Below are 27,734 nucleotides of genomic sequence, written 5' to 3' on the forward strand. Positions count from 1 at the left end.
AAAGCTATTTTACTTCTGAGAGCCCTTTGAAGAGATTCTGCAATATTCTCTACTAAAAGCTTATTTTAATTTAACCTACCATAATATTAAAATTAAAAAATTATTTCATCATTAGCTGGTAAACCTTTGAACACAAACTAATCTTAAGCCCTTTACTGTAGCCATTGACCCTGTCCCTAATCAAGTGACAATCCATCACATTTCTGACAGTGCTTTACGATTACGGAAATTCTTTTACTCCATTCATCTTTTTAATCATAGCTCTTTCCTCTCCAGTGCCTAGGACAGCTCTTTGCACATAGCATATGTTTACTACCAGCTTGCAGAATGAATGACTAATTTATTTTTTATATATGCTCTGTATAGAACTTAGATTAGTCTTTTTAACAAATAGCTGAATTTTTTTTTTCCCCACAGAAAATCCATTTATATAGCAAATGAAATTAATCATTAAGGCCATGGTATTTTAATTTTTGAACTGATCTGCTCATAGATCTTTCAGAATTGTTTTTTTTCTTTTATTTGACCTCACAGACTGTGCTTGAAGATCTTTTATCTTTATTCAATATACACTATTGAAAATTTAACAACCTTTTGCTTTTGTTGAACTCCTACTGGAGGGTCTGACTGTTTAGTGAGGGAGATAATCTCCACAGTAGCTAATTAATGAGAGAGAGGTTTATTTAAGGTATGGGAGCAGAGAGGAGCTTATAGTCCAGGGTCTTTATTATTGTGATTCCTCATACAATACTAGATTTAATCTAAGTGTTTAAACACTGTACGAGTTTTTGTATGTATGTGTATGCATATACATGTATATGTACATATTAGATATGTGTGCATAGTGTGTGTATATACGTATACACACACATATATACTTCTGATAGTCTATATAAGTATGAAACTTTTTATTTTAATAAATAAAATAATTTGGCATAGAAATATACAAGAAATTTAACAGCAGAACTATCCATTTAGTGGCTTTGCCCTAGATAAATTCCAGAAATGGAAGCATACTTACATATGGGATCTCCTGCAACAGCTAGGTCTGATGGTTCACTGGGAGAGCCAACTCCTGCAGCGTTTATTGCCATCGCTCTGAACTGGTATTTAACATCTTCAATCAAATGGGGAACATTAAATTCCACGCCTTTCAATCCCACTTTGGTTATCGGTGCTCGGCTAACACGTGACCAGTAGGCACCTCCCTCTTCTCTCTTCTCCAGCCAGTAGCCAGTAATTGGAGAGCCGCCGTTGTCCAGAGGAGGAGTCCAGCTCACTAGCATCGACCCTTTGGTGCGCTCCAAAACTTTTGGCTTTCCCGGAGGTCCAGGAGTGCGATAAGGATCTTGAATGACCACTTTATCTGATTTGCATTCATCGCTGGTTCCATATTTATTCACTGCCCTAACTCGGAACTCATACTGACCATTGGGGATAAGTTTCCAGATCTAGAAATCAGATGAATAATAATTTCTTAAAAACAATATACTTACATTGATTTTTCACTTGTTTTAAAATTCCAGTTATTTTGGTAGGGAAAACTGTAAAAAGAAATACTTCTATAAACTCAGTCATCTGAGTTTCTCCACTCAAACATGGAGAAAGTCTTTTAAAATGAGAATGTGTAAATTTATTGCACCTAATAGTGGCTCTCTCAAGTAAAAGAGGATCTGTATATCAAAGTATTTACTAAGTGGCTTTATGTGCAAGATGCTGAAAACTATACTTAAGCTTTTTGTGTGTGGTTTTGAGTTTAATCATTAAATTCCAAGGTCATGCTAGAATGATGTTAATTCAGAGTTATGTCCTTTAAGTGTGCATAAGAAAATACTTAGACGAGTTTACCCCATATCTCCTCTCTACAGCAGTGTTGGTGACTTCTTCCCATTCAGCTTTCTTCCTGCTTGCATCGCGTTTGTCAATGACATAATGGGTGATTTCACCCCCACCATTGTCTAGAGGGGCATCCCACGTTAAGTAGCAAGATTCAGCTTTAATGTCAATAACAGCAAGATTTCTTGGTGGGGATGGACGATCTGAAAAGGAACCAAAGGAGGAGATTGAGAAGCAAATTCTTAAACAGACACTGGATTTCTTTTTTTTTTTTATAAGAAAGCGTGACATAATGGGTGATTTCACCCCCACCATTGTCTAGAGGGGCATCCCACGTTAAGTAGCAAGATTCAGCTTTAATGTCAATAACAGCAAGATTTCTTGGTGGGGATGGACGATCTGAAAAGGAACCAAAGGAGGAGATTGAGAAGCAAATTCTTAAACAGACACTGGATTTCTTTTTTTTTTTATAAGAAAGCGTGTCACTTACCGTATACTTCAACATGGACATTTCGGAACACTGAGCCAAGGCGATTAGAAGCAGTCACCGTGTAAGTGCCTTTGTCCTCCCGGGTTGCTTTGGGAATGCTAAGCTCAGTCTTTGCCTCACTTCGGGATACTTCTTCCTTGGTTATCTTAAGTGCATCGGTGGGTTTTTCAATCATAGTTTCATTCTTGGACCACTCAATTTTAGGCATTGGAAGGCCTGTCACATCTGCAGGGATGTTAACAGGCTCTCCCGCCTTAACTTTGATGGTGTCTCCTCGAACAGACAGGCGCAACTTAATAGTTGGAGGCACTGCAAAGAGAAGGGAAAGGGGAAAAAAAATAGCAAAGTCATAAGGATGTTTGCTCAACCTATGAGATAAAGTGCATTAAAATGATTATTATGTTTAGATTCAACACCTTCATCATCTTGTATGACCACATTAAGAGGCAGGGATGGTTCGCTTTCACCAATTTCGTTGACGGCCTTGACACGGAACTCATACATTTGGTGTTCATCAAGATCTTCAACCAGAAGAGATGTGGTTGGGCAGAGTCGCTTGTTAACTCTTTCAAAGTCAGGTTTGTCCTGACGCCGTTTTTCAATGATATAGCCTTGGATGGGGCAGCCACCATTATTGCGGGGCTCTTTCCAGTCAAGGTTGATAGTGGACTTGGTCCTTTCCGTATATGTAAGCCTCTCGGGAGACGTTGGAGGACCTTTAACCAGAGGCAGGTTGAAATGACAAGAATGAAATAAGTATTCATGTAAGCAATCACATTTCAATTCAGATTAATTATGTGAAAAATAGGTTTCTGTTTGGCATAATGTTACATCTGTCTTTAAAATCCTCAGAATATCTCAGTTAACAGAATTATAGGCGTTCATATAGTCAGAATTTTTCTTAGTAAACTCTATAGTCAAGATTATTGATTAAAAATTGAGGTGCATGTATGTTTTATATTTAGCATTTTAGATAGTTTACCTCTGTCAGTGGGAAAGCTTCTAATTTTAATGACCTAGGAGGGCTGTCTGTGAAGTTTTGCTTTGAATGACCAGCTGAGAGCCAGTGTTCCTTTCTTATTAACAGAAAATGGATATCTCTACTGAACACACTTTGAACTATGTTGCCTCAAGTGTGGCTTTAACGGGGTGGAAAGAGAATTTGTGTAATGCTGCTGTAGTTTTGTGTCCTGAAGGACAAGATAGAATAAGCTTTGCATGGTGAAACTAGACCCAATCCACTCTTGACTGTTATTGCAACCAGAAGCAGAGCTTAGTGGTAGAAGTCCAGCTCTGTTCTGTTCTTTCTGGCACAACCTGAGCTGTAGTAGACATTTTGAGATAAGCTGTTACAGTGAGGAGGTAATTAATTTTGTTCCTGTTTTTGGGTGGTGGTGGTAGTGGTGGTGGAGGAATAACTCCTCTGTCTCTTGGGGAATGGGACATCCTCAAAGACTTTGCTTTCTAGGATGGGATGTCAGCAGGCATTACCAAGTGTGTGCAATATTAGGGCTTCCTGTTTGTTTACACTGGTCAAGGAGATCTCCTTTGGTTGGTTTTCCATTCTTTGGTGGCTCTTTCTGGTTTTGGTGCCCCCTCATCCTTCCAGTGTGGGGACTACTTGAGGGCTAAAGGAAGACTAAAGCATTTATGCTAAGGCAGTTTTCTGTCCTATAATCTTTCAAAAACAATGAACTCTCTTGGACTACTGGACTATTAAATTAATTACTCCAGTGTATTTTCTTACTAAGATGTACTATTTCTAAACTATTTTTAGGTTATGCTAAGCTCCAGTGATTCAGGTTTTTCAGCACTCAAAACCATGCCCAGTTTTGTGCAAAAATTACATTGAAATGATTGTAAACATGGTATACTTAAAGTTGCTGGTAGTTATTTGGTTTACCTTTCTCATTACTTTCTTATTATTCTAGCTATAGATCTTGAGACTGTTGGGAGTTTGAAGCCATAAAGCTCTATACATAAATGACATAACTAGAAACAATCAGTATTTACTTTGTATACACAATGAAAACCTTCTCTTTTACCTAGTGGGTCAACTGCAAGAATTGGTCCTACTTCAACAGGAGGGCCACAGCCAAACTTGTTCTTGGCAATCACACGGTACATATATTCTTGTCCCTCAAGGAGACCTGTGATGTCACATTTAGATCTCTCAGTCTCTATTGGTTGTCTCCAAGTATGCATCTTAGCATCCTTTCTTTCAATAATAAAGCCCGTGATGTCACTTCCTCCATCATCTGCTGGATCAGACCAGTTAAGCAGACACATTTTTCTGTTTGTTACAACAGGTTTCAAATCAAGAACTGGACCAGGGACATCTGAAAAATAAAACGGCAACAAAAAAAATCAATGCAATAAGATAGTGTCACTTAGGAAAAAATCCTGTGGAAATCCATGTAATATTCCTTACCAAAAACTTCTACCCGGGCTGCTGCAAATTTAGAACCACAGCTATTGGTAGCTGTAATCACATATCTGCCATGATCTTTTCTTAATGCATTCTTGATAATTAGTTCAGATTTGGTTCCAACGTTCTCTATTTCAACACGGTCTTTATCCAGCTCTCCTTCTTCTATGGTCCACACTTTTGTTGGCACTGGACGACCAGTGACCACAGCTGGAATTCTGAGAGTCTTCCCAGCCATGATCTGTATTCCAGCCTTGACAGAAACATCTAGTTCCACATTTGGAGGCTCTGTTGAAAGAGAACAGTCATACATTAGCCCAAGAAAGAAAGAAAGATGGAAAAAAAAAATCTCATACTGGGAAAATATCCATCATCTTATTTATGTAACTTTTAAGTACCTTGTGGTTCAGCCACAGTAACGGGTTCTGTTTCTCCAGGCGGTCCTTCACCTGCAGCGTTGACAGCGCTCACTCGAAGTTTGTAATCGGCACCCTCTCGGATTTCTTTGACAGTGTACTCACGGGCCTTGATCATCTTCTCTGTGCAGCGGGACCATTCATTTGTGCCAACGAGCTGCTTATCAACAAAGTAGCCAACAATTTCCCCACCACCATTGAAAGCTGGGGGTTCCCATGCCAGTTCAATAGTTGTGGAACTTGTGTCAGTGACTCTTGGGACAGGTGGCCCAGGTGGAGCTAGAATGAATGCAGACACAGAAATCAAAACTCACTGATGGGTACTTCCCTGGTGGCGCAGTGGTTAAGAATCCGCCTGCCAATGCAGGGGACATGGGTTCGAGCCCTGGTCTGGGGGGATCCCACATGCCGCAGAGCAACTAAGCCTGTGTGCCACAACTACTGAGCCTGCGCTCTAGAGCCCGCGAGCCACAACTACTGAGCCCACGTGCCATAACTGCTGAAGCCCGTGTGCCTAAAGCCTGTTCTCTGCAACAAGAGGAGCCACCGCAATGAGAAGCCCACACACCGCAACAAAGAGTAGCCTCGCTCGCCGCAACTAGAGAAAGCCTGCACTCAGCACCGAAGATCCAATGCAGCCAATAAATAAATAAATAAATTTATTTAAAAAAAACACAACTCACTGATGGTTTTAAAATGTGCAGTAGCTTATGTGATCCCACTTTTTCTTTTTCCACAGTGTGTTGCATGTAATATGGGTAATTATTGCTTTGTGAAACTTTTAAGTTATAAATACAGATGTTTATAATTTTACATTGCAACAACATATGTGTCTATAGTCATTGCTAGTATTTAGGGTTTTTTTTCAGCTTGACTGAGATATTATTGACATATAACGTATGTAAGTCTAAGGTGTACAATGTGATTTGATACATGTATATATTGCAAAATGATTGCCACAATGATGTTAGTTAACACCACCGCTCCCTCACATAATTACCACCTTTTGCTAACACTTAAGATCTACTCTCTCAACAACTTTTAAGCATATAAAACAGTACTGTTAATTATAGTGACCATGCTATACCCCACTTTCTTCTTAAGGAATTACTTACAGATTGGATCATGTGCTGTTTTGGGATCTGAGGGGGGACTGAACTTTCCAGGTCCAGCTGCATTTTCGGCACGTACTCTGAAGACATAGGTGAGTCCCTCTAACAGGCCTTCTGCATTGGTCTTCAAAGAATTCAGAAGGTTTCGGTTGACACGAGACCAGTGTGTGCTATTCACCTCACGTTTTTCAAGCCAGTAACCCAAGATGGGGCTTCCATTATCTTTTGGTTCATTCCATTTCACTAGCATACTGTTACTGGTGACATCTTCCACAATGGGCTTATCAGGTGCATCAGGTGGTTCTGATTAAAATTAAAAAGGCATATTTGAATTAATTCCCTAGTATGACATAAAAATTCAAGTTTAAAAAAAAAATTCAAGTTTACAAGCTGTGATAATATGTATACCAACATATGACAAAAAGGCAAAGTTTAAATGCTAGGGCTTCCCTGGTGGCGCAGTGGTTGACAGTCCGCCTGCCGATGCAGGGGACGCGGGTTCATGCCCCGGTCTGGAAAAATCCCATATGCCGCGGAGCGGCTGGGCTCAAGTAAATTAAAAAAAAAAAAGTTTAAATGCTAAAGATCCTTACCAAATGGATCTTTAGCTGTAAGTGGCTTTGAAACACATGGTGGTCCAGGCCCAAACCTATTTTCAGCTCTTACACGGAAGAGGTACTCTTTTCCTTCAATCAACTTTGTCACTGAATATTTGCAATGTCTAAGTGTTGAAGTGACGGCAATCCATTCTGAGTCAGGTTTTGTCTTGTCTTTCTTTTCCAAAGTGTAGTTTAAAATTTCACTGCCACCATCATCAAGGGGTGGTTCCCATTTACAGACGACTGAGGTCTTTCTAATATCTTCAAATACAAAGTTGATTGGTGGTCCTGGTGTATCTGATATTTTGAAAGACAGAAGTGGTTAAAAATTTGTGTAGCAATGGAAAATGTAAATGTTTAGTGTGCTTCTAAACTTGTAAACACAGTGTGCTTCTGTGACATAAACTTCTGTTTTTCCTACATCTGTCTATCTTTGTATCACATTAGCTAATGAATAACAAGGTCAGTTGATTTCTTTTACGTAGCCAGGAGAAAAAAATGGGACCGAGGATACCTTGCTGAAGCTATTTCCCACCTCTGTTAACTGCCCGCAAAACTCTCATATTAACTTTCTTCCACTGGAAAGTGTACTTTTACCTACTTACCTAGCACACTGACGGTACAAGGAGCTTTTGCAATACCATGGTCATTTTCAACTTTGATCATAAACAGGCCATGATCAGGTCGGAGAGAATCTCGGACACGTAGCTGAGATTCTCCTTTTTTACTGTTGTCGATACTCAAACGCTGTGTCAGAGGCAGGACAAATCGTTCTTCTTCTTGAACTTCACCCTTCTTCCTCCTAACCAAGGGTGCTACCCGCTTCCTAATTTCCTCTGGTGTGATAACATTTTCATCCTTTAACCACGTAATAGTTGGATAAGGTGACCCAGAGATAGTTGCATCGAGTGCTATTTCATCACCTCGTCTCACTTCTAGGCTTGTTCTCATAATGACTTTCGGGGCATCTGCAATGATTAAAAACAGTAATTGTTTTCAATTCTGATTAAAATATCTGACAAAACCTTATTCTCATTTCTTTTACGATGGAAAAATGGCAAACCCATTAAACACAACTTACCAATAGGATCTAAGGCTTTGGTTGGAGGAGTGGCCCGAGAAGGTTCGCCAATACCAGCAGCATTTTCTGCTCGCACACGGAATTGGTATTCCTTTCCCTCTTCAAGGCCTTTTGCTGTATAGGTCAGGACTGGTACCAGGTGTTCGTTGCATCTCTTCCATCTCTCTTCACCCTTAGCAATCTTCTCTATGATGTAACCCATTATCTTGCTCCCTCCGTCGTACAAAGGTGGCTTCCATGTGATAGTCATTGCCTCAGCTGTAGGATTATGTACCTCAACGTCTACAGGTGGATCAGGGGGCTCTGAAGAACAAGAAAAAAACATGTTAATATAGGGAAACCCATCTTCTTAAAATAAAAAAAAAAAAGCATATTAACTCTTAGCTCTATTACGTTCATGCTCAAACTTACGCTTCGGATCTTGAGCAATGACTGGATTTTTCAGTTCAATATATTCGCCTCCACCAATCTTGTTGACAGCTTTAACACGGAAGAAGTATTCACCATTTGGTATGAGATCTTTGACTGTCCAAGACAGTTTGTTCTCACCAGACATGACTGGTATATACGTCCTCCTCCCAGCTTCTCTGCGTTCTAGGACGTAATGAAGAATTGGGCTTCCACCGTCATATTCTGGAGGTTCCCAGGTTAATTTACAAGAACTCTTGGTCACGTCACTTGCTTTAAGATCTTTGCATGGTCCAGGTAGGCCTGTTAGAAATCAAATTGACTATTATTATTGTAACCTGAAAAGTCAGCATATTAAGAGCACACTCTTTCTCTGAGTAGGACATTGCAGGCCATTTTGCATCCTTGGCTCCCAATTACTAAATGTCAGTAGCTTCCGCCTTAGTCTTTGTTCCAAGCAAAAATGGCTCCCCAAATTTCGAAACACCATCCATGTGTGGGGGGGAAGGGGGCAGAAAATGTTACCACTCCTGGTTGAGAACACTATGAAAACATGCAAATACAATTAACAAATGAATATTGGTTATTTAAACATTCTTTGGGTGTGCCATATCTTTTATTTAAATTAGTACTTCACATGCAAATAATTACAACAGAAGTAAATTAGCGTAATCAGAGTTTAAATAGCAATTTCATCTCTTCAGAATTGCTTTGCTTCTCATATGGGAAGAAATAATCTGAAAGGACATTTAGTTTACAAATGGCCAGCTCATGAAGCCATTTATACTAACATTGCAGAGTTAACCAATTTTCCCAACAGGTGAAGAATGTCTGGTGTTTCATCAAAGAATGATTACCTATGACTTTGACATTGATTGAGGCAGTTGCTGAGCCAAGCGTATTCTCCAGGGTAATGGTGTAAACTCCAGCATCTGCATGGACACTCTTGGGAACTTCAAGGTGTGCAGAGATGTGATCCTTCTTCATTGTTAATCTATCACTTGCTTTAACTTCTTTGCCATCTTTATGCCAGCTAACGGTTGGAACTGGGACAGCTCTGAAGGGAACAGGAATGCTTAATTTTTCACCTTCAATGACGACAATGTCGTGAGTCTCCAGATCAATTGTTGGCTTGCCTGTAAGAGATAATCCAAAAGGGAAAAAAAAGGGTGTGTCAAAATGCAGTGCATGAGTAAAGCCTACTTTATTAATTATAAAATGAAACTATTCTTACAGTCTGGGTCTTTGGCAACCACGTTTTCGGAGATTTCAGATGGCTCACTGACACCAACAGCATTGACGGCTCTCACTCTCAGAACATACTCCTTGTCGGGCACAACACCTTCTTCAACCTTGAATTTCAAGTCTTTTATTGGGCGAGAATTAACTCGCATCCATTTCTCAGTGCCTACTGGACACATTTCAACATGGTATCCTATAATAGGACTTCCACCATTTTTCTCTGGAGGCTTCCAAGCAATGGTAATGTGCTTTCTCCCAGCATCGGTCACATGCAGGTCAAGGGGAGATGAAGGAGGACCTGAAAAGAGAGTGAAACATTCACATCCACAATCTCATCATCAAGCTCTAGACAATATCCTTCGTATAATCCACACTACTTACTTGTTGGATCTTCAATTTTCAGGATTTCTGTGGGTTCGCTTGGGTGTCCAATTCCAGCTTCATTCTCTGCCCGAACCTGAAACTGGACCTCTGTTCCTTCAATGACATCAGTTACTTTAAAGTTACAGTCAGGTCCTGAGGTCTTTGCAGCTTTCACCCAACGGGTACCTAACTTTTCTTTCTTCTCAATGACGTATCTATTGAAACAACAAAGCATTTCATGAGCATGAATAAAGAATTTTCAGCCAAATGTAAATTTTTCTTTATGAGTTAATTAAAATTCTACCTCTGTATTGGTCTTCCACCATCATTTTTAGGTGGTTCCCACTTCAGGTCAACATGTCCTTTCGTCACATCAACCACTGTCAGAGCGTAGGGTGGTCCAGGGGTGGCTGAAAGCAAAATATTCAGTGGTTAGAAAAACCAGGGAGAAAAGTGACAATCCACTACAAATGGTGTCACAAAGATGAAGTTAGAGAGCATACTAAAGGTGTCTTTGGCCAGGACAGAGTCCTCGACTTCACAATAGTCACTCTGTCCTATGGCATTTTCTGCAGCAACTCGGAACACGTATAAAGAACCCTCGGTCAGTGGGGTCACTGTGCACTTGGTGTCCTTGACAGTTGTGTCCACTGTTTGCCAGCCTTTCCGCCTCACATCTCTCTTTTCCACAATGTAGTTGGTGATGGGCGACCCTCCATCTTTCTCAGGAACTGTCCACTTTAGGTCTGCTGTATTTTTTGTAATATTGATAACTTCAAGCCAGCGAGGTGGTGATGGGGGGTCTGAAGGAAAAAAAAATTAAATTTCTTATTGTCCAATATTCAGTCTTCACTAAATTTTCTAGTAGTCACTAAGAGATTAGATAGCAGGGATGAAATAATTAAGAGTGACTTACAAAGTTTCTCCCGGCAAAGCACAGAGTCACTGGGTTCGCTGGGTTCACTTTCGCCCGCCTTGTTCACAGCTCTAACTCGGAATGAGTATTCCTGCCCTTCCATGAGCCCTGGGAACAAATGCTGGGTGGTGGGAACCCCTTCGGCCACTCGGACCCAGTCCTCTGTTCCAGTCTTTAGCATTTCAATGACATAAGACTCGATCTTTGCCCCTCCATCGTGTTCTGGCTTTGTCCAATTCAACATTAATGATGTTCTGCCTACATCTTTCACGGTTGGTTTTCCAGGGGGCCATGGAGGATCTGCAAGTCAATGAAATGAAATCATTATTGAGGTTTGTCAAAAGGAGTTAATATAAGCTTCAAAATAATCACAGAAAATATATGAATAATACCTATGGGATCCTTTATTAAGATTGGCTCAGTTGATCTGCTTGATTTTCCAGGTCCAGCAAGATTTTCAGCCAACACACGGAATCTGTATTTTTTCTTATTGGTGAGACCTTTCACTCTGAATTAGGAACAAAGTGTGAGTTGAATACCATGATAAGAAGGAGAAACCTCTGTTTATTTCACATAGAAGAAGCTAATTTATTTAAATTGTGAAAAACTGGTTTGGATATTTAACTGAAATATTTCAATATAAATTAAAAATTGCCTTTGAACTGTCACACACTTTAGATTTGGTCACATGTACCAATCTAATTATAATATCTATAATAATAATCATTACCATAATATACTAGAGGACCAAACAGTTTGGTACTTCCAGACAGTTTATATTTTATGGTAAGAAATTCAGAAATGTGCCTTCCAGTGGAATTTATATGATTTTTGAAATTATGTGCTAATAGAAAAGATAAGTAAAAATAATTTAAAATTTTATAGTAATATATAATCGGTATAATCAAAAGGAATGCTAAAAATGAAAATTTATATACACTGCTTTTTTAACATCTTGATGGAGAGCTTGGGCGTACCTGTATGTTGTATCCTTTATTGGCATCTTATTGCATCTAACCCATTTATCAGTATCAGGATCTAATCTTTCAACCCAGTAACCCGTGATGGGGCTGCCACCGTCATCATCTGGCTCACACCATGTGAGGGTCACTGCATCCTTAGTGATATCAGAAGGTTCTAGGCGAGTTGGAGGTCCAGGTGGATCTATAGACAGGATAATCATATGTGTTATATGTCCTGTATATAAATATGACACCTACATCCAACTTTGACACAAGTATCTTTTTTTTTTAGCCACCTGATTAATGAGAAACTTACCAAACTGATATTTGGCTGTTATTGGAGTGGTCTGAACTGGCTCACCAACACCGTACATGTTTTCTGCAGCAACCCTGAATATATATTCTTTATTGGGTGTTAATTTGGTTGCCTTGAACTTTGTATCCTTGACAGTTGACGAGAGCTTGTGCCACATATCACTGTCGGTCGCTCTTCTCTCCACGACATAGTTTGTGATTTTAGATCCACCATCATCGCGTGGTGGGTTCCATGTGAGAAAACATGACTCACTGGTCACTTCCATGATGTCTAAAGCAGCTGGGGGTCCAGGTTTATCTGTGGATGACATTTAATACTCAGAGAAAAGCATTTTTTTAATATGTTTTATTTTCAAAAGTAGCTGGAACGAGTTTGCCCATTTTTAAAATGAGAGCCTCCCTTACCTAAGACGTTCACTTCTACCACAGCGGTGGCCCGACCACAGACGTTCATGGCCTCGATTATGTATGTGCCACTGTCACTTCTCTTACTATCCACGATCGTCACTGTGGATTTTTTAGGAACGTTTTCAATGGTGATTCTTTTGTCCTGCTTCAGAAGCGTATCAGCCTTTGTCCAGGTTACTTTAGGTTCAGGTTTGCCAGTTACAGTGGCAGGAAGCTCAATCTTAGTTCCCGCTTTTACAGTGAGACCCGCAAGGAGCTTCACGTCGAGGAAAATTTCTGGAGCCTCTGAATTGGAAAAGATTATTTAAGATGTTAACAAGTTTAGGCAGAATTAAAGTCAAAAGTCTGACTGATAAAGCAAAAACCAAAAGCAAGTACCCTGTATGTCCACAGCCTGGATTTCTTCTGTGGGTTTGCTTGGCTTGCTAGCTCCTAGCCTATTCAAGGCTTTCACGCGATAGGCATACCACTGGCCTTCTTCAAGACCTGTTACTTCCATTCTGTCAGAAAACAAAATAGGATATTTTACTTAATGCATTTAATCTGTTCCATTGTGTAGTATTCATAATATTTCCAAAATTCATACCCCTGGTATAATACTATCCTTTAAATTAATTCTGGATTGCTTCAACATTTTATCTAATGAAAACCTTGATTAAAGGGTAAGTTCAGCAGCACTTTTAAAAATCAGACAGGCACACCAAGGAAGTTCTAAACTTAACATTTAGATTTCCCAAAAGAAAGCCCATTTTCATAAGAGTAAATATTTACTTTTGTGCCAAATAATTTAAAAACTTACTTTGTTTCTGCAACTGGTTCTCCACAAGCGACCCATCGATCAGAACCACGTGGACATTTTTCAACTATATATCCTTTGATGCGTGAACCACCATCATGTTTAGGTGGATCCCATGTTAGGAAGATGCTCTTGGCTGTTCGATCTCTCCACTTAACATTCTCTGGTGGGTCAGGTACCGCTATAGCATTTTAAAGAGAGAGTCAGTCTTAGATAGGCCATCTATGAAATCTCCATACTGCCAACCTGTGTCTTTCCCCCATAACTTCAACTCCAGGTCTAAAAGCAAAAACAGGTGGGAATTCCCTGGTGGTCCAGTGGTTAGGACTCTGTGCTTCCAGTGCAGGGGACACGGGTTCGATCCCTGGTCGGGGAACTAAGATCCCACAAGCTGCGTGGCACGGCCAAATAAATAAATAAATAAATAAAAATAAAAGCAAAAACAGGTAACAAGAGGCTAGGTAAGAAAACATCAAGAATGTACTCACTTGCAGGAGCTGACATATTTACAGGTTCATCAACATATGCGGGTTCTCCAGGGCCACACTTGTTATGAGCACAGACTTTAAATAAATATTCTTTTCCTTGAACAAGATCAGTAACTGTGAATTCTAGGTTGGTCACAGAGTCTATAACCTGGGACAAAGCAATACAGTTAATAAACTGTTTTCCAAAAACTCTGCTTAAGTCAAAATATTTTTACCATGAGCAGGGTTACAAATGGAAGTTGTTTTGAATGCTAAGGATTATTCTTACATTAATTTCAGATTAAGGAAAAAATTGCAAAGTAAGACATAATAATATTTGACGCCTAATGTAAGGTGGAACTGCTTCATAGTTTGTACACATTAAAAAGTCGGCAAGGGCTTCCCTGGTGATGCAGTGGTTGACAGTCCACCTGCCGATGCAGGGGACACGGGTTCGTGCCCCGATCCAGGAAGATCCCACATGCCACGGAGCGGCTGGGCCCGTGAGCCACGGCCGCTGAACCTGCGCGTCCAGAGCCTGTGCTCCGCAACGGGAGAGGCCACAGCGGTGAGAGGCCCACGTACCGCAAAAAAAAAAAAAAAAAGAAAAAAAGAAAAATGTCGGCAAATAAGGTGTTGATTCTTTCTACCAGCTTGGTTATTAGAAATATGATAAATCAAGGTAAAAAATAGTAATGGTATAAACTGAGGAGAGAAAATGGCAGATTGGGCCAACTAAGGTAATCTAGTGGAGTGAGAAGAAGTATGGCCACCAGGGAGTTAAGTCCTTAGTGTCCTTAGAATAGCTTATAGCTTAAAAGGGCATATTGGATACTTATCAGGTACCAAGTGAGTAGGTAAGTTTTGTTTTATTTTTTAATAAACCTAGTTGAAAATCTGGTAAGGCTCACAAAATGAGGCAATTACACCAAATCTTGGTTGAACTACCTCAGGAAGCATTAGCATCAATACATTTTAAAAAGTTGTAGGTACTTTTTCAGCAAAGTAAAGGTAAAAACCTAAAAACTTTGCAAGGCATCTCGACATTCCAGGATTTCCCCCACTCTCTTTTCTGTAGTTGCTGCTCAAAACTCACTTTAGTCCATGTTTTCCGGCTGACTTCTCGCTTTTCAACAACATATCCGGTTAATGGACTTCCTCCATCATCATCTGGTGGTTCCCAAGTCAAATGTACTGAGTCCTTGGTTATCTCACCGAATTTCAGTTCTTTGGGTGCACTTGGGCGAGCTGAAAAAAAAAAAATGCAGTCAGAAATCATTAATAGCTTGAACCAATATTTGTTAATACTGTCAAATCACCTTAGATCACAAAAGTTTCATTCCTTACCAATTACACGGACATCAACCTCCCCAGAAATTGTTTTCACACGATTTTCTAACTTCAGCATGTAAATGCCCTTGTCTGGACGTTCACTTGGTGAAATGATAAGCTCAGCATAGGCAGATAGGGTTTTCATTTTCACACGGTCTCCTGCTTCTAGTACTTTATCTCCAAAAGACCAGGTAGCAGTTGGCCTTGGATAGCCTGTACTTGGAACCAGGATCTTGATAGGATTTGGCACAATAACTTCCAGGCCATCTTTAAATGCACTTAAATCCATTGTTGGTTCAACTACCAAAAAGAAAACTTAATGAGTTTCCAGTACTGTATTTAAATCCCTGGTACCCCAAAGTAGCTATGTGCTGTTCCCAAATCTAAAAATAAAATATCCATTTACCGAATGCATCATCAGCAGTTAGAGGACCAAGAATTTCAGATGGATCTGAAACACCAGCTTCATTTTCTGCAGATACTCGATATAAATATTTATTTCCTTTTTGTAATCCAGTAACCTAAAATTATGAATCAATATTTGTAAAATACATATACATTTAAGTCCATGATCATTTACCGACTATTTATTTTAGATACACATGCCCTACCTTGTAAGTCAGTTCAGGGACAAGTTTCTTATTGCAACGAATCCAATTATCTTTTCCTTCTTCACATCGTTCTATTATATAGCCCAATATTGGGCCTCCTCCATCTTTCAGAGGAGGTTCCCATGTGAGCTGAACTGATGACTGAGTCTGATCTGAGGAGTTTAGGTTCACAGGAGGACTTGGTCTCTCTGGATTGGAAGAAAGAGTTGGAGCATACCATTTAATTAAGTGACAGCTTATTAAGGTAATGCTGTAATCATTTCTCTCATCCCCATATTCACTGGATACAAGCAGGCACAGTCTGGATTTCTACAATTTTGTTCAAATTTTTCTGATGTTCTTTTCATTAACTTCTGTTTAATTTGATTTATTCTAATCGATAAGTGTAATTTCTTGATTAAATATGGTACTTATTTCCCTTTTTTTGATGGACTCACCAATCGGATCAGCAACTTTGACAAAGGGTGTGGCTGCACTTGGTTTTCCAACTCCAATTCGGTTTTGGGCCCTAACCCGGAAACTGTACTCCTGTCCTTCCACCACATCAGTGACAGTTGCAGACAGGTCTTCAGCTCTTACTGTCATGGCAGTTTCCCATCTGATAGAAGTCTTGTCCCTTAATTCAATGATGTAGTTTGTGATCTCGGCACCTCCATCATACTCTGGTGGTTCCCATGTCAATGAGACACCAAATCTGTCCACATCAGTGATCGTTACATTCAAAGGAGGGCCTGGAACATCTGGATTTCCAGAAAACACGGGCTTTAGGTTATCTCAGGGATAAAAGCAAAGATAAGCTAGCTTACAATTTACTTAAAAACTTCTTCTTACCATATTTACTCCTTGCTTCTACAGGACTGTCAGTTTCTACTGGTTCACCAGTGCCGACTCTGTTTCTTGCGCTCACACGGAATAGGTACTCAACTCCTCCTTTTTGTAGTCTAGTGACAGTAAACTCACAACTATCTGCACGGTCAGTGGCCAGAACCCAGGTCTTTCTCTTAATGTCACGTCTTTCAACAACATAACCTATGATTTTGCTTCCACCATCAGTTAATGGTTCTTCCCAAGCGAGGCTCACTTCACCATCAAATGTTTCTGTCACTTCTAAGTTACGTACTGGCCCAGGAACATCTGGAATTCACATACACATTTTTTTTTTTTTTTAGTGTGTTATCACGCTTTTAGTTATGCTTTGCCAATAAAGTCCAAGTGACTCAAGGGCTTACCAATAACTTGTAAATTGATGAATGCTTCTGCTTTTCCATGTTTGTTCTGAAGCACAATTTTATACCTTCCTTTGTCTCGTTTCTTGGCTTCTAAAATTCTGAAAGAAGTCTGTTCAGCTGTAGTATCAATAGTTTTTGAAGATAGAGGTTCATTTTCTTTAAACCACTCAGCTTCTGCTTTGGGGTAGGCATCATAGGGCACCACCATGGTCAGAGGCTGGCCAACATCAACCACCAGGTCTTGGTCAGCTGTCTTGATTTTAGGTGCGGCTAGTGAGAAAAATAATATGTGAATGCTTTTGAGTTATTTATTGTAGTCCAGCTATGCCATAGCTTCTTTACTATGCATTTGTTAGCAAATACTGGTTACATGTCACAGTAACTTTACAGGAGAGAACACTAGCTGACTTAGAGTTCTCACGGCTTATTTTGCAAATTATCAGACTCTGAAGAATAGAGGACTAAGTATGATATGAAACCACAAAATCTCCATTGTTTGCCAATAATAATAACAGAAGCCTGAATATAGTGCACAGAACATGTTTTTGGTTTTTTGTTTTTTGTATAAAATAGGCACCTCATACTTAGTTCAAGATAAACCAGATAAACTTGTTCTTACGCACAAGAGGTGCATTAATGGCTCTTTCAAAATGCCAACCTCTAAGGATGTCTTGGAAGCTTGGATCAGGATGAGAACAGACCTAAGAGGCCCCACAGGGATTTGGAAAATAGAAAAGAATGGGGCTGTCTCTAGGTCTGGGTTTGCTGGGAAGACTCTCAGGGCAATAGGTTAATTCTAGGAGTTAACAAACAGCTGCCATGTGCCAGGAGCTGTGCAAGGTTATCGCATGTAAAGAGCAATGCTGTCAATTTCCTCTTACTCAGGACACTTGGTGGTAAGAGGAATTAGAATAGTTAACGTGGACAAGGCTTAATAGGAATAAAAAGCTTTTACAAACATTTTCTCATTAATTAACTGTGAAATCTGAAACCTACCCAGTATCTGTGGTATTGTAAGGATGTTTGAAAATAAAAGAAAGGGACTTACCTGCCAGTTCAAGCTTAGCTCTGGCTTCTTTGTCTTTGGCAATAAATCTGTATTCACCCTGGTCACGGGGCTTAATGTCACAAATCTGTAGCCTGTGTATCTTTCCTTCACTCATCATCTGGTGTTTGTCACCCTGGACAATAATCATGTTGTTTTTTAGCCACTGGACTTCCACCTTATCTTTGTTGAGCTCAGCTAAAAAGACAACATCAGTACCAGGGGCTTCAAGGATGTCTTGGGGAGGCCTGATGATCTCAACAGGGATTTCTGAAAAGAAAATGTGAAATAAATACAAACATGTTTGTATTGGGATTAACAACATTTAAAAACGTACTAGTTTTAAAAATCGTCCTTTCACTTAATATGTACCTTCCACAAAGAGTCTAGCTCGAGACCTTCTGTCTTCTACTCCACAAGCATATTCACATTCATCATCCAGCCTGCAGTCTTTTATAATGAGTCTATGTATTCTGCCATCTTTTTCAAATTTGTATCTAAAAGAAGAGATTGAATTATTGGTTAGCTTGCATAATGACCACTAAATTGGCAAACTTGTATATATAGCTACAGAAATAGAGACTGAGAAGCTCTCACATACTTTTTGCCTTCTTTGATTTCTCTCCCGTTTCTGTACCATTTTACATTTGCTTTCTCTCTGGAGAGCTGGCAGGAGAAGACAGCATCGTCAAACTCAGTGACTGTCTGGTCTTCCAAATGTTCCACAAATTCTGTAGGGGCTTCTATGATGAGAAGTTCAGCAACAGATTTATCTTGTCCAGCAGTGACAATGTATTCACCTTCATCTGGGAAGCCACAGTCTTTAATGATTAGAGAGTGCTTATATTTATCAATTCTGTACAAAACACGGTTGTCAAAAGCCACCTCTTCTCCATTTTTGGTCCAGTTCAGTCTTACATTGAGACGGTTCACCTTGCACCAGAATGTGACAGATTTCTTCTCCATTGTTTCAATATCTTTAAGAGGCTCAATGATCCTAAGGTCTTCCTCTGTTGGAAAGGAGAAGAAGAGTGTTGATTTTAATTGTTTTTGTAATAGAAATTGGTTTTTAAAATCTCTAATGTCAAATAAGTGACTTACCTTCTACGATTAGATTGGCTGCACTCTTAACATTTTCACCTCTGTGATTGGTCAGGGACACATTATAGTTGGCTTGATCATCTAATCGTGCATCTCTAATTCTGAGGGTGTAGACCAGGTCTTTTTGGAGAATAATGTATTTTGAACTATCAAATATGGCTTCTTCATTTCTGAACCATTTGGCTTTGGCACCTTCGGTATTGACCTCACAGTTAAAGACAGCTTCTTGTTGTTCCTTCACACGGGTGTTCTTCAGAGGAACTATGATCCTGAGTTTTTCTGAAAGCAATCAACAAGATTTTATAGTATGAAGAAGTACTAATGTGGTAGATGCAAATATAAGTAAATCCAAGAAGCACAAACAAACTTACCAATTACTGTCAAGTGAGCTGCTGCTCTGGCAGCCCCAACCATGACTACATAAGTGCCCATATCTTGTAATGTGGCATCTTTCACAACTAGGATCCTCTTTTTGCCATCAGCAATTATGTCATATTTATCTCCAGGTTCAAGTGTCTTATCATCTCTCTTCCACTGGACTGCAAAGCTTTCCTTTGATATAGAGCAGACAAATTCAGCCTTTTCTCCTTCAAGTATTTCAACGTTTTGAGGCTTTGAGATAAATTCAGCAGCAAGTTCTGGAAAGAAAAAGTTGCAAGATATTGAAAAATTAAGCATTTGTACCTTACATGCAACAAGTATGATTTTCTTAAAATACAATAGTATTCACTGTAATTTTCATACCATGAACTTTGACTTTGCCATCAGTTCGAGAACTTGGGAGTCGGCAGTTGTAGTTGCCAGTGTCTTCCAGGTGAGCATTCTGAATGATCAGGGTTCTCTTTCGTCCAACAGTAAGTATTTCATATCTTCCTGTTTCAATGATCTCTTCATCCCCTTTGTACCAAATTACTTCTGCTCCGGGCTTAGAGACCTCACAAACCAGTTTTACAGTGTCTGTTTCACTAACTTCAATGTTGGTAAGATTTTTTGTAAAGATGGCTTCTTCTTCTGCAAGAAGAATTAAAAACAAAAAACATTGAATTAAACTGGAAATTTTTTTTTTCCCAACACATATACTCCTGCAAAGAAAGACTTCATTCTTACCCAGGACTGTCAGCATGCCGGAAGTTCGCGCTGTCCTTACTTCACAGGAATATTCTGCTTCATCAGCCAGTAGACATTTGTTGATGACAAGAATGCGGACTGCTCCCTTAGATATGATGTCATATTTTTTGCCCTTTTTAATTTCAGCACCATCTTTAAACCACTGAACCTATATTTAAGATAAATACCTTTATCAGTTCTGTTATTCCTTCACATGTGTGTCCTTAAGAGGAACTATGATCCTAAGCTTTTCTAAAAGCAGTCAATAAGACTTTGTATTATGAAGAAGAACCAAAGTGGTAAATATAACCAAACCCCAAAATACAAGAACAAACTGCTTCAATTATTAAGTGAGCAGCTGTGATACTATTATCAGTTATTAAAAATAATGGGATCATGTATTAGAGCCGTAGAGGGCCTTGGATTTCATGCAGACCAACTCCTTTGTTTTCCAGGACTCAAAGTTGACTCGCCAATGGTAGTTAATGGCAACCAGGAATACTGAGTAGAGACATATGAAATTGCTGATATTTGATTGTTGTTTTTTTTTATTTGATTGTTTTTAACCTAAGAAAACATCAATTTCATATGGTTCAAATTAATAATATCTAAATCTCCTGATTGCACATCCAGTGTTTTTCAAGTAATAGCAAATGAATAATAGTAATACTAAAAAGAGAACAATTAAATCAAGTATGTATCTCACACTAAAGTAATAATCATTAATCTAAAAGTAAAGTGATGACTACAGAGAGGTTTGATTCATTTTTTTTGTTTTGTTCATTTTGGTCAGACCAAAAGTAAACAAAGTTATCAGAAAACACAAGTTAGCAACCACACAATCACAGACCTTGGCATTTTCTCGGGAAATTTCACACTCAAACCGAGCCATTTCTTTTTCTTTAACTTGAAGATCGGTGAGTGGTCTTAAGAAGTCCACATGAGGAGCTGTAAGAGAAGGTCATCAGAATTCAGAATGAGGTTTCTAGAAATTCACTCTGACATATTATGGTGCTTTTGCAGGCTTTTTCATATTAGCAGGCTACAGCTGATTTGGAAATCACTTGGAGCTGCCATTCAGTTGTGATACTTTGCATTTTACATATCTCTTAGTGTTCATAAAATTATGTGGCATAATATATGTCCAACTAATTCTTCCTATTTATCTATCTGTCTGTCTGTCTATCTATCTATCTATCTATCTATCTATCTATCTATCTATCTATCTATCTATCGCCAGCTCAGTTCTGAATGATAGCTGGAGGAAAAATCTTCGTTGATACTTCTCCAGAGTTGAAAGTTGATATCGTCAAAGGAAACACCAGTAGCAAAGAATCGTTATCTTATTTAAGGCAGGCAGCATAATCTTTGAGAAATTAGAAGAATTCAATGATAGTGCAGCTTGAAAAGCTATGATCAGTCTTGTCTATGGCTAAGAGACATGAGTTTGCAATTGAAATCACATTCAGCTTTTTCGGTGTATGTCAGCTTCAAAGAGGTCACGTATAAGTCAGGTATACAGTCCATTAGTGTGACAAAACAACATGCTTTGCATGGAAGGGTGATTTTTTTTTTTTAATCTCTGGTTTCATTTATCTCCAGAATTAAGTTGGTGGATATATAGGATTGGAGAGCTGCCCACATGCCCTTCCTTCTTTCAGGGTTCCTTGTGAGTCCTTCCCAAGATGCCCTTTCTTGATCAGTGAAATTCTGGGACACAAGTGCTGGCTAATAGGCTTGAAGATATGCTCATTGTTGCTGAGCCTTCTTAGAGTAGAGATAAAGTAGGTAACAAAGGGAAGAAAGAGACCCAAGAAGCTATTCTGTCATAAGCGAAAGCAGAGCAGCCACAAAGTGGAAAGAATAAAACAGACCAAGATGCATGGAAGCACAATCAAAGCCACTATGAGCTGTTGACAGATGGGAAGCAACTAAACCAATAGCAAATATTGCACAAAAATAAAGACACTAAAATATTATTGCTGGACAAATGAATGAATGAAAAAAATGAGCTAGCATGTGGCATTCTGAAAAAAAGACATTTTATTTTCCACCAGAGGAAGAAGTAGTGCTAAAAACCATTAGTGTTCTCTTCATTTATAGGACTCAAAGGATACAGGCTTCTCTCCATCTTCTTTTCCATCCTTATTCTCAGAGACAGCATTATGTGAATGGGCTTTATCATATTACAGCAGACCTCTAGTGTGTTCCTATTCAGACTGAAATTTCATGATCATTTTCTAGTGGTTCCTCATACCTGAAAATTCATTTTCCTTCCAAGTGGAAATTGCTTTCATTTCCTTTCTTTTTTTTTTAATGACACCCTTCTTGTCTTTTTAAATTCAATTTGTCCTCATCTGTATTGAGATATTCCTGCAGTAGGCTTACCCCATGTAGACAAGAGCACATCTCTCACTACTCAGTGAGAAGCATAGCAAAAAGTGATCACTCTGCCCTTCTCAGACCAGAAGTAGTGGAAGGACCTCTCTCTCTTTTTTTTAAACACATAAAATATCATGTTACGTCAGTATCGATACTGTAAGTTGCCAAGAAATGCAGTTAGGCCAAGAAGGGCATGCAAAAAGTGGGGTTTTTTGTTGTTGTTGTTATCAAAGAGTTACAAGTGAAAAGTGCTGTGTAAGAATACTTACGCACGACATTCAGGTTACAGGAAGTCTTAAAATCCTTAGCATCACAAGTGTATGTTTTAATATCCTCTGGGGTGCAGCCGTGTATAATAAGTTTCCTGACCCTGCCATCAGCAACAATTTCATACTTCTTGCTTTTGAGAATTTCTGTCCCATTTTTGAACCATTTCACCTTAGCATTTTCTCGGGATACTTCACACTCCAGTACCGCAGTGGCTTCCTCTTCGACCGTCTGGTCCTCAAGAGGCTTAGTGAATTCAACTGGGGGTTCTGAAAGAATCATACTAATTAGCCAAGGTATTTCTCCTTTCCTTCTCCAAGAGTTTCAGCACCTCCTCGATTTTCCTCTCGTAACTTGAGGGCTTTTCTGTTTTTAAGTTTCATTTGTAAGTTTTGATTCCACTCAGGTGTTTTCATCTAATAATGATGTTTCATCATTATTTTTATATACAGAGGAAAAGCATTTTTAGAGAATATGAAACATCAAGGAAATAATAGCCAACTCTTGGTTAAGAGAGTGATAGATACCTATTGATAATAATTCTTCCTCCAGCTGTTTATGAAAGGCAGTAAAAACAGTGGGGATGGAAAAAGGAAGTAAAACCTATTCTAGCCAATTTTGGCTTTTTTTTTTTTTTTTTTTTTTTTTTTTTAGTAGTCTGTGAACTATTTTGTTAAGCCAAAAAGTAAAATTAGACTTTCTGATATTTGGTGGATTTTAATGATCTGTGGTACTTACCACATACAGATAGTTGAGAGTTGGCATTATTTATGAACCTCTGCATTATACATGTTTTAAAAAATAAGCCATGTGATTACCTTTCACGAAGAGGTTGGCTTGCGTTTTGAAATCTTTTGCTACTAGTTGGACTTCTCCAGCATCTTCTAACTTTACATCCCTCAGAGTAAGTGCATGAACTCTTCCTTCTGAACGTGTGACCACCTAGTTTTTTGAAAAAAAAAAAAAAAGGTGCAGTTTAAGAATATATGCATGGTAACTAAATTTATCATGGTGATCATTTTGAAATCTATAGAAATATAGAATCACTATGTTATGTACCAGGAACTAATATAGTGTTATAGGTCAATTATACTTCAAAAACAAACAAACTCACAGAAGAAAATATCAGATCTGTGTTTTCTGGGGGTGGGGGGTGAGGATGGGGGTTCATTGGATGAAGGCAGTCGAAAGGTAGAAACTTCTATTTATAAGATAAATAAGTACTAGCGATGTAATGTACAACATGATAGATATAATTAACACTGCTCTATGTTACATATGAAAGTTGTTAAGAGGGTAAATCCTAAGAATTCTCATCATAGGAAAAAAATTTTCTTCTATATCTTTAAAATCTATATGAGATAATGGATGTTCACGAAACATTATGGTAATTATTTCATGATATACGTAAGTCACATCATTGTGCTGTACACCTTAAACTTATACAATGCTGTACGTCAATTATATATCAATAAAACTGGAAGAAAAAAACAATATAGGAAGTGGCGTTCCTATATATATGTGTGTGTGTGTGTGTGTGTGTGTGTGTGTGTGTGTGTGTGTGTGTATATATTTTTTTGGTGCATTTAGTTCATTCAGGTAACAGTTTGAAATAGTGCTCTCCAAGCTGTTTTATAATCATTTGTATAGCATATATGTATTTGAAAATAATTCTAACCAATAGTTTGGAATCTTTGAAGGAAATTTTAGGCCTTTATAGTTTCTCAGTTACCTTTACATAGTTACTAGGAGGACTTTTATGTTGAAATGCCTAGGCAAATTTATATGTGTGTATTTATATGTATACATATATATTTGCCTCCATTCTGCTGCTGGGTTTATATATATAAAGGAAGAACTTAGAATAGCTAAATCATGAAAGGAAGGGGAAAAATTGACTGCATATAGTAAGTTGAAAGTAAACTTATGTTCTAAATGCAAGGTGTTTGCCTTGCAATGAGCTGTAATTCTTCCCAATTATTTTAGCAAATTAAAATTATTTTGCAAGCCAATTAAACTGTGATTAAAATAATTTGTACAATTTCTTAATTTTGTTCAAAAACACAAATGAAGATGTGCCTCTTCTTCCCTTTCATGTATTTGCACCTCATGACTGGTAAAATCAGGTATCAGGCAGGGCTACAATTGTTCATATAACAGTGAACAAATGGAAAAAGGAACTTCAGAACTAGTTAAAACAGGAGACCACTGTGATCTTAGAATATCAAGACAAATGCTGCCATTACCGTTAATATTTGGATGATAAATTCTTGTTGTAAATGCAACCTTAGGTGGTTTGAAGGGGTATAGACTGTAGGAAAATGAATTGTCAAAAAGAATACACTGCCTTGGGCTTCCCTGGTGGAGCAGTGGTTAAGAATCCACCTGCCAATGCAGGGGACACAGGTTCGTGCCCTTGTCCGTGAAGATCCCACATGCCATGGAGCAACTAGGCCCGTGTGCCACAACTACTGAGCCTGCACTCTAGAGACCACGGCTGCAACTGCTGAAGCCCGCGTGCCTAGAGCCCAAACTCCGCAACAAGAGAAGCCACCTCAATGAGAAGCCCGCACACCTCAATAGGGAGTAGCCCCCGCTCGCTGCAACTAGAGAACGCCACACGCAGCAACGAAGACCCAGTGCAGCCAAAAATAAATAATAAATAAATTAATTAATTAAAAACAAAAAAAGAATACACTGCCTTGATATGGGCTGCCTTTAGGTCCCATAATTGTGGCATGTGCAATTGAAAATCAGGCTACAGACAGGGCCATCCTGACAGTAAATTATAAGACAATTGAAGGTTCTTCTAGTTCTACCATCCAAAAATTCCATAAGACACTGTGCCCTGTCATACAGATTGACTTTGCTTCAGAGTTCACTTACAGTTAAGAATAATGTCAAAATTTTTCACCAGTGGAACTGTTTATTATGCTGGTGTAAAAAAAAGAGTCAGGAATAAAATTTCATATAAAGGTTTTTCCTTAGTGAAGAGCTGGGGATGGTTATTAATATAACTACCTTAATAATTGAGAAAGCCAAAAACATAATAAGGGAAAATAAATAGGAGAGGGTAATTAAGATATGTCCTAAGAACACAGCTACTTATTCAAGGACATGGTGCTTGAATGGGAGAAAAATTGTTTCTGTGATGACATTTCAATATAAATTTTGAATTTAAAATTTGGACTGTGATTTAGGGCTATTTTAAAACGTATCTCAGGTTCTAATCCACCAACAGATATGTCTTATCTGTTAACATGTTGTTTTATCATTGAAATTCCTCTGAGGCTACTCCAGAGTATTCTGTTACTGAGAACTTGGCTCAGAACACAGTGGTTCTTAGGAAATAGCTCATATACAGTATACACTGATTATGTTAGAGGGCAAAAAACTAACAGCTACCTTATAAAAATAAACCAATAATGTGAATGCTGGAGATTTTGTGGTCGATTATGTAAAGATAATGTTAGAGATTATTCCTTTAAAATATTGTTAACTTATAATGGAAGCATATTACTATAATACAATAGGCATTATGACTGTGACCAAGCTATTAAAGTTTAAATACAAAATTCTCAATGGCCATTTAGGACTTAGCAGTCTTTTCCTGGACTGATGGCCAAAGGGGGGAAAAAACCACAACTCATTTCTGAAATTTTCTCTTTTGATATTCTATTCTAATAATGTGTTTTTGTTTGGTTGCAGAATGTTTAGCCTCCAAAAACTATACCAAAGTGAAGATGAAAGGCCTGAATTAAATTGATAATAGCTAGTTTGTTCCGATAGACTTACTTTAAACAAAACCTGCAAAATGTAGTAAAATGACTTTATTTCACAGTTTGTATTTCAGTTCTTTATAAAAAGAGACTTTTAATAATATACGAGCAAGTTCACAAAAGGCTGAAGTATTTTAGGTTGCTAAAGTAAAAGATTAAAATTCCTATGCCAAGAGAGACGCAAAAAGGCCCAATAGAATTATAGTAAGGTGATTCTTTCTAACCTGAGAAAAAAGTTTCGTGACAATAAGATAAATGTGTGTGTGTGTGTGTGTGTGTGTGTGTGCATTTTAGTAAAAGAAATGTAACTCAGATTTTTAGGAGTCTACATTTTAATTTAAAATAGCATAGTTTTTATATACACTACTGTAAATAAAATAGATAACTAATAATGACCTACTGTATAGCACAGGGAACTCTACTCAATACTCTGTAATGGCCTATATGGGAAAAGAATCTACAAAAGAGTGGATATATGTATGTGTATAACAGATTCACTTTGCTGTACACCTGAAACTAACACAACATTGTAAATCAACTATACTCCAATAAAAATTTTAAAAAATAAAAAATAAAATAAAATAAAATAGTTTTTACATTAGAAATAATGACTGATCTTTAATAAAAGCTCTTAATTTGAGCAAAAATTATTTAGTAGCAAAAGAATAATATCATTTGTCCTTAAGCAGTGTTCCTTTATTCAAATCATGATTTTATAGATCTAGAAAGGATTTTGAAGTCAACCAATTCTCTGTCTTTAGACATGAAAGCAGTTAAACCACACTGAACTGGACAAATGTATATTTTTAAAAAGCAAACTTGAAGGTGGAGATGCCTCCATCACCCAGTTCAGTATTTAGAAGAGGACAGTTTCCTCATATTAAACTTAATTCTCTTGCTGCAATTTGAACGTATGGCTGCTTTTTCTATCCTTGGTAACAAAGGAGATCAAGTTGTCATTATTGTCAGTATAGCAGGCAGATTTTATCTCTCAGATGACTGTTAACTGAATCACCCTTCAATCACTTTGGCAGAATACTAG

At 38.3% G+C, this 27,734-nt stretch overlaps 1 protein-coding gene across 1 annotated transcript in view; it reads right to left on the reverse strand.

Annotated features, from left to right (window-relative positions):
• The window catches only part of TTN (titin), a 282,592-nt gene that overhangs the window by 76,907 nt on the left and 177,951 nt on the right, over positions 1-27,734 (reverse strand). Inside the window, exons 213-254 of the mRNA XM_055088819.1 lie at positions 23,732-23,855; positions 22,916-23,182; positions 21,115-21,212; positions 20,265-20,433; positions 19,902-20,168; positions 19,529-19,795; positions 19,158-19,436; positions 18,658-19,066; positions 18,429-18,553; positions 18,060-18,326; positions 17,012-17,281; positions 16,614-16,916; positions 16,220-16,522; positions 15,783-15,970; positions 15,578-15,692; positions 15,187-15,471; positions 14,936-15,087; positions 13,861-14,008; positions 13,376-13,553; positions 12,955-13,076; positions 12,574-12,861; positions 12,170-12,466; positions 11,869-12,055; positions 11,284-11,399; positions 10,892-11,191; positions 10,479-10,778; positions 10,280-10,385; positions 9,994-10,190; positions 9,605-9,910; positions 9,228-9,506; positions 8,374-8,673; positions 7,963-8,265; positions 7,487-7,849; positions 6,876-7,178; positions 6,286-6,585; positions 5,153-5,449; positions 4,758-5,042; positions 4,372-4,665; positions 2,743-3,042; positions 2,327-2,635; positions 1,849-2,039; positions 1,022-1,451 (exon numbers count right to left, since the gene is read on the reverse strand). Coding sequence (XP_054944794.1) covers positions 1,022-1,451; positions 1,849-2,039; positions 2,327-2,635; positions 2,743-3,042; positions 4,372-4,665; positions 4,758-5,042; positions 5,153-5,449; positions 6,286-6,585; positions 6,876-7,178; positions 7,487-7,849; positions 7,963-8,265; positions 8,374-8,673; positions 9,228-9,506; positions 9,605-9,910; positions 9,994-10,190; positions 10,280-10,385; positions 10,479-10,778; positions 10,892-11,191; positions 11,284-11,399; positions 11,869-12,055; positions 12,170-12,466; positions 12,574-12,861; positions 12,955-13,076; positions 13,376-13,553; positions 13,861-14,008; positions 14,936-15,087; positions 15,187-15,471; positions 15,578-15,692; positions 15,783-15,970; positions 16,220-16,522; positions 16,614-16,916; positions 17,012-17,281; positions 18,060-18,326; positions 18,429-18,553; positions 18,658-19,066; positions 19,158-19,436; positions 19,529-19,795; positions 19,902-20,168; positions 20,265-20,433; positions 21,115-21,212; positions 22,916-23,182; positions 23,732-23,855 — 10,387 coding nt within the window. The remainder of the gene's footprint in view (positions 1-1,021; positions 1,452-1,848; positions 2,040-2,326; positions 2,636-2,742; positions 3,043-4,371; positions 4,666-4,757; positions 5,043-5,152; positions 5,450-6,285; positions 6,586-6,875; positions 7,179-7,486; positions 7,850-7,962; positions 8,266-8,373; positions 8,674-9,227; positions 9,507-9,604; positions 9,911-9,993; positions 10,191-10,279; positions 10,386-10,478; positions 10,779-10,891; positions 11,192-11,283; positions 11,400-11,868; positions 12,056-12,169; positions 12,467-12,573; positions 12,862-12,954; positions 13,077-13,375; positions 13,554-13,860; positions 14,009-14,935; positions 15,088-15,186; positions 15,472-15,577; positions 15,693-15,782; positions 15,971-16,219; positions 16,523-16,613; positions 16,917-17,011; positions 17,282-18,059; positions 18,327-18,428; positions 18,554-18,657; positions 19,067-19,157; positions 19,437-19,528; positions 19,796-19,901; positions 20,169-20,264; positions 20,434-21,114; positions 21,213-22,915; positions 23,183-23,731; positions 23,856-27,734) is intronic.

This window comes from Physeter macrocephalus, chromosome 2 (assembly GCF_002837175.3).
Source record: "Physeter macrocephalus isolate SW-GA chromosome 2, ASM283717v5, whole genome shotgun sequence".
Lineage (NCBI taxonomy): Eukaryota > Metazoa > Chordata > Mammalia > Artiodactyla > Physeteridae > Physeter > Physeter macrocephalus.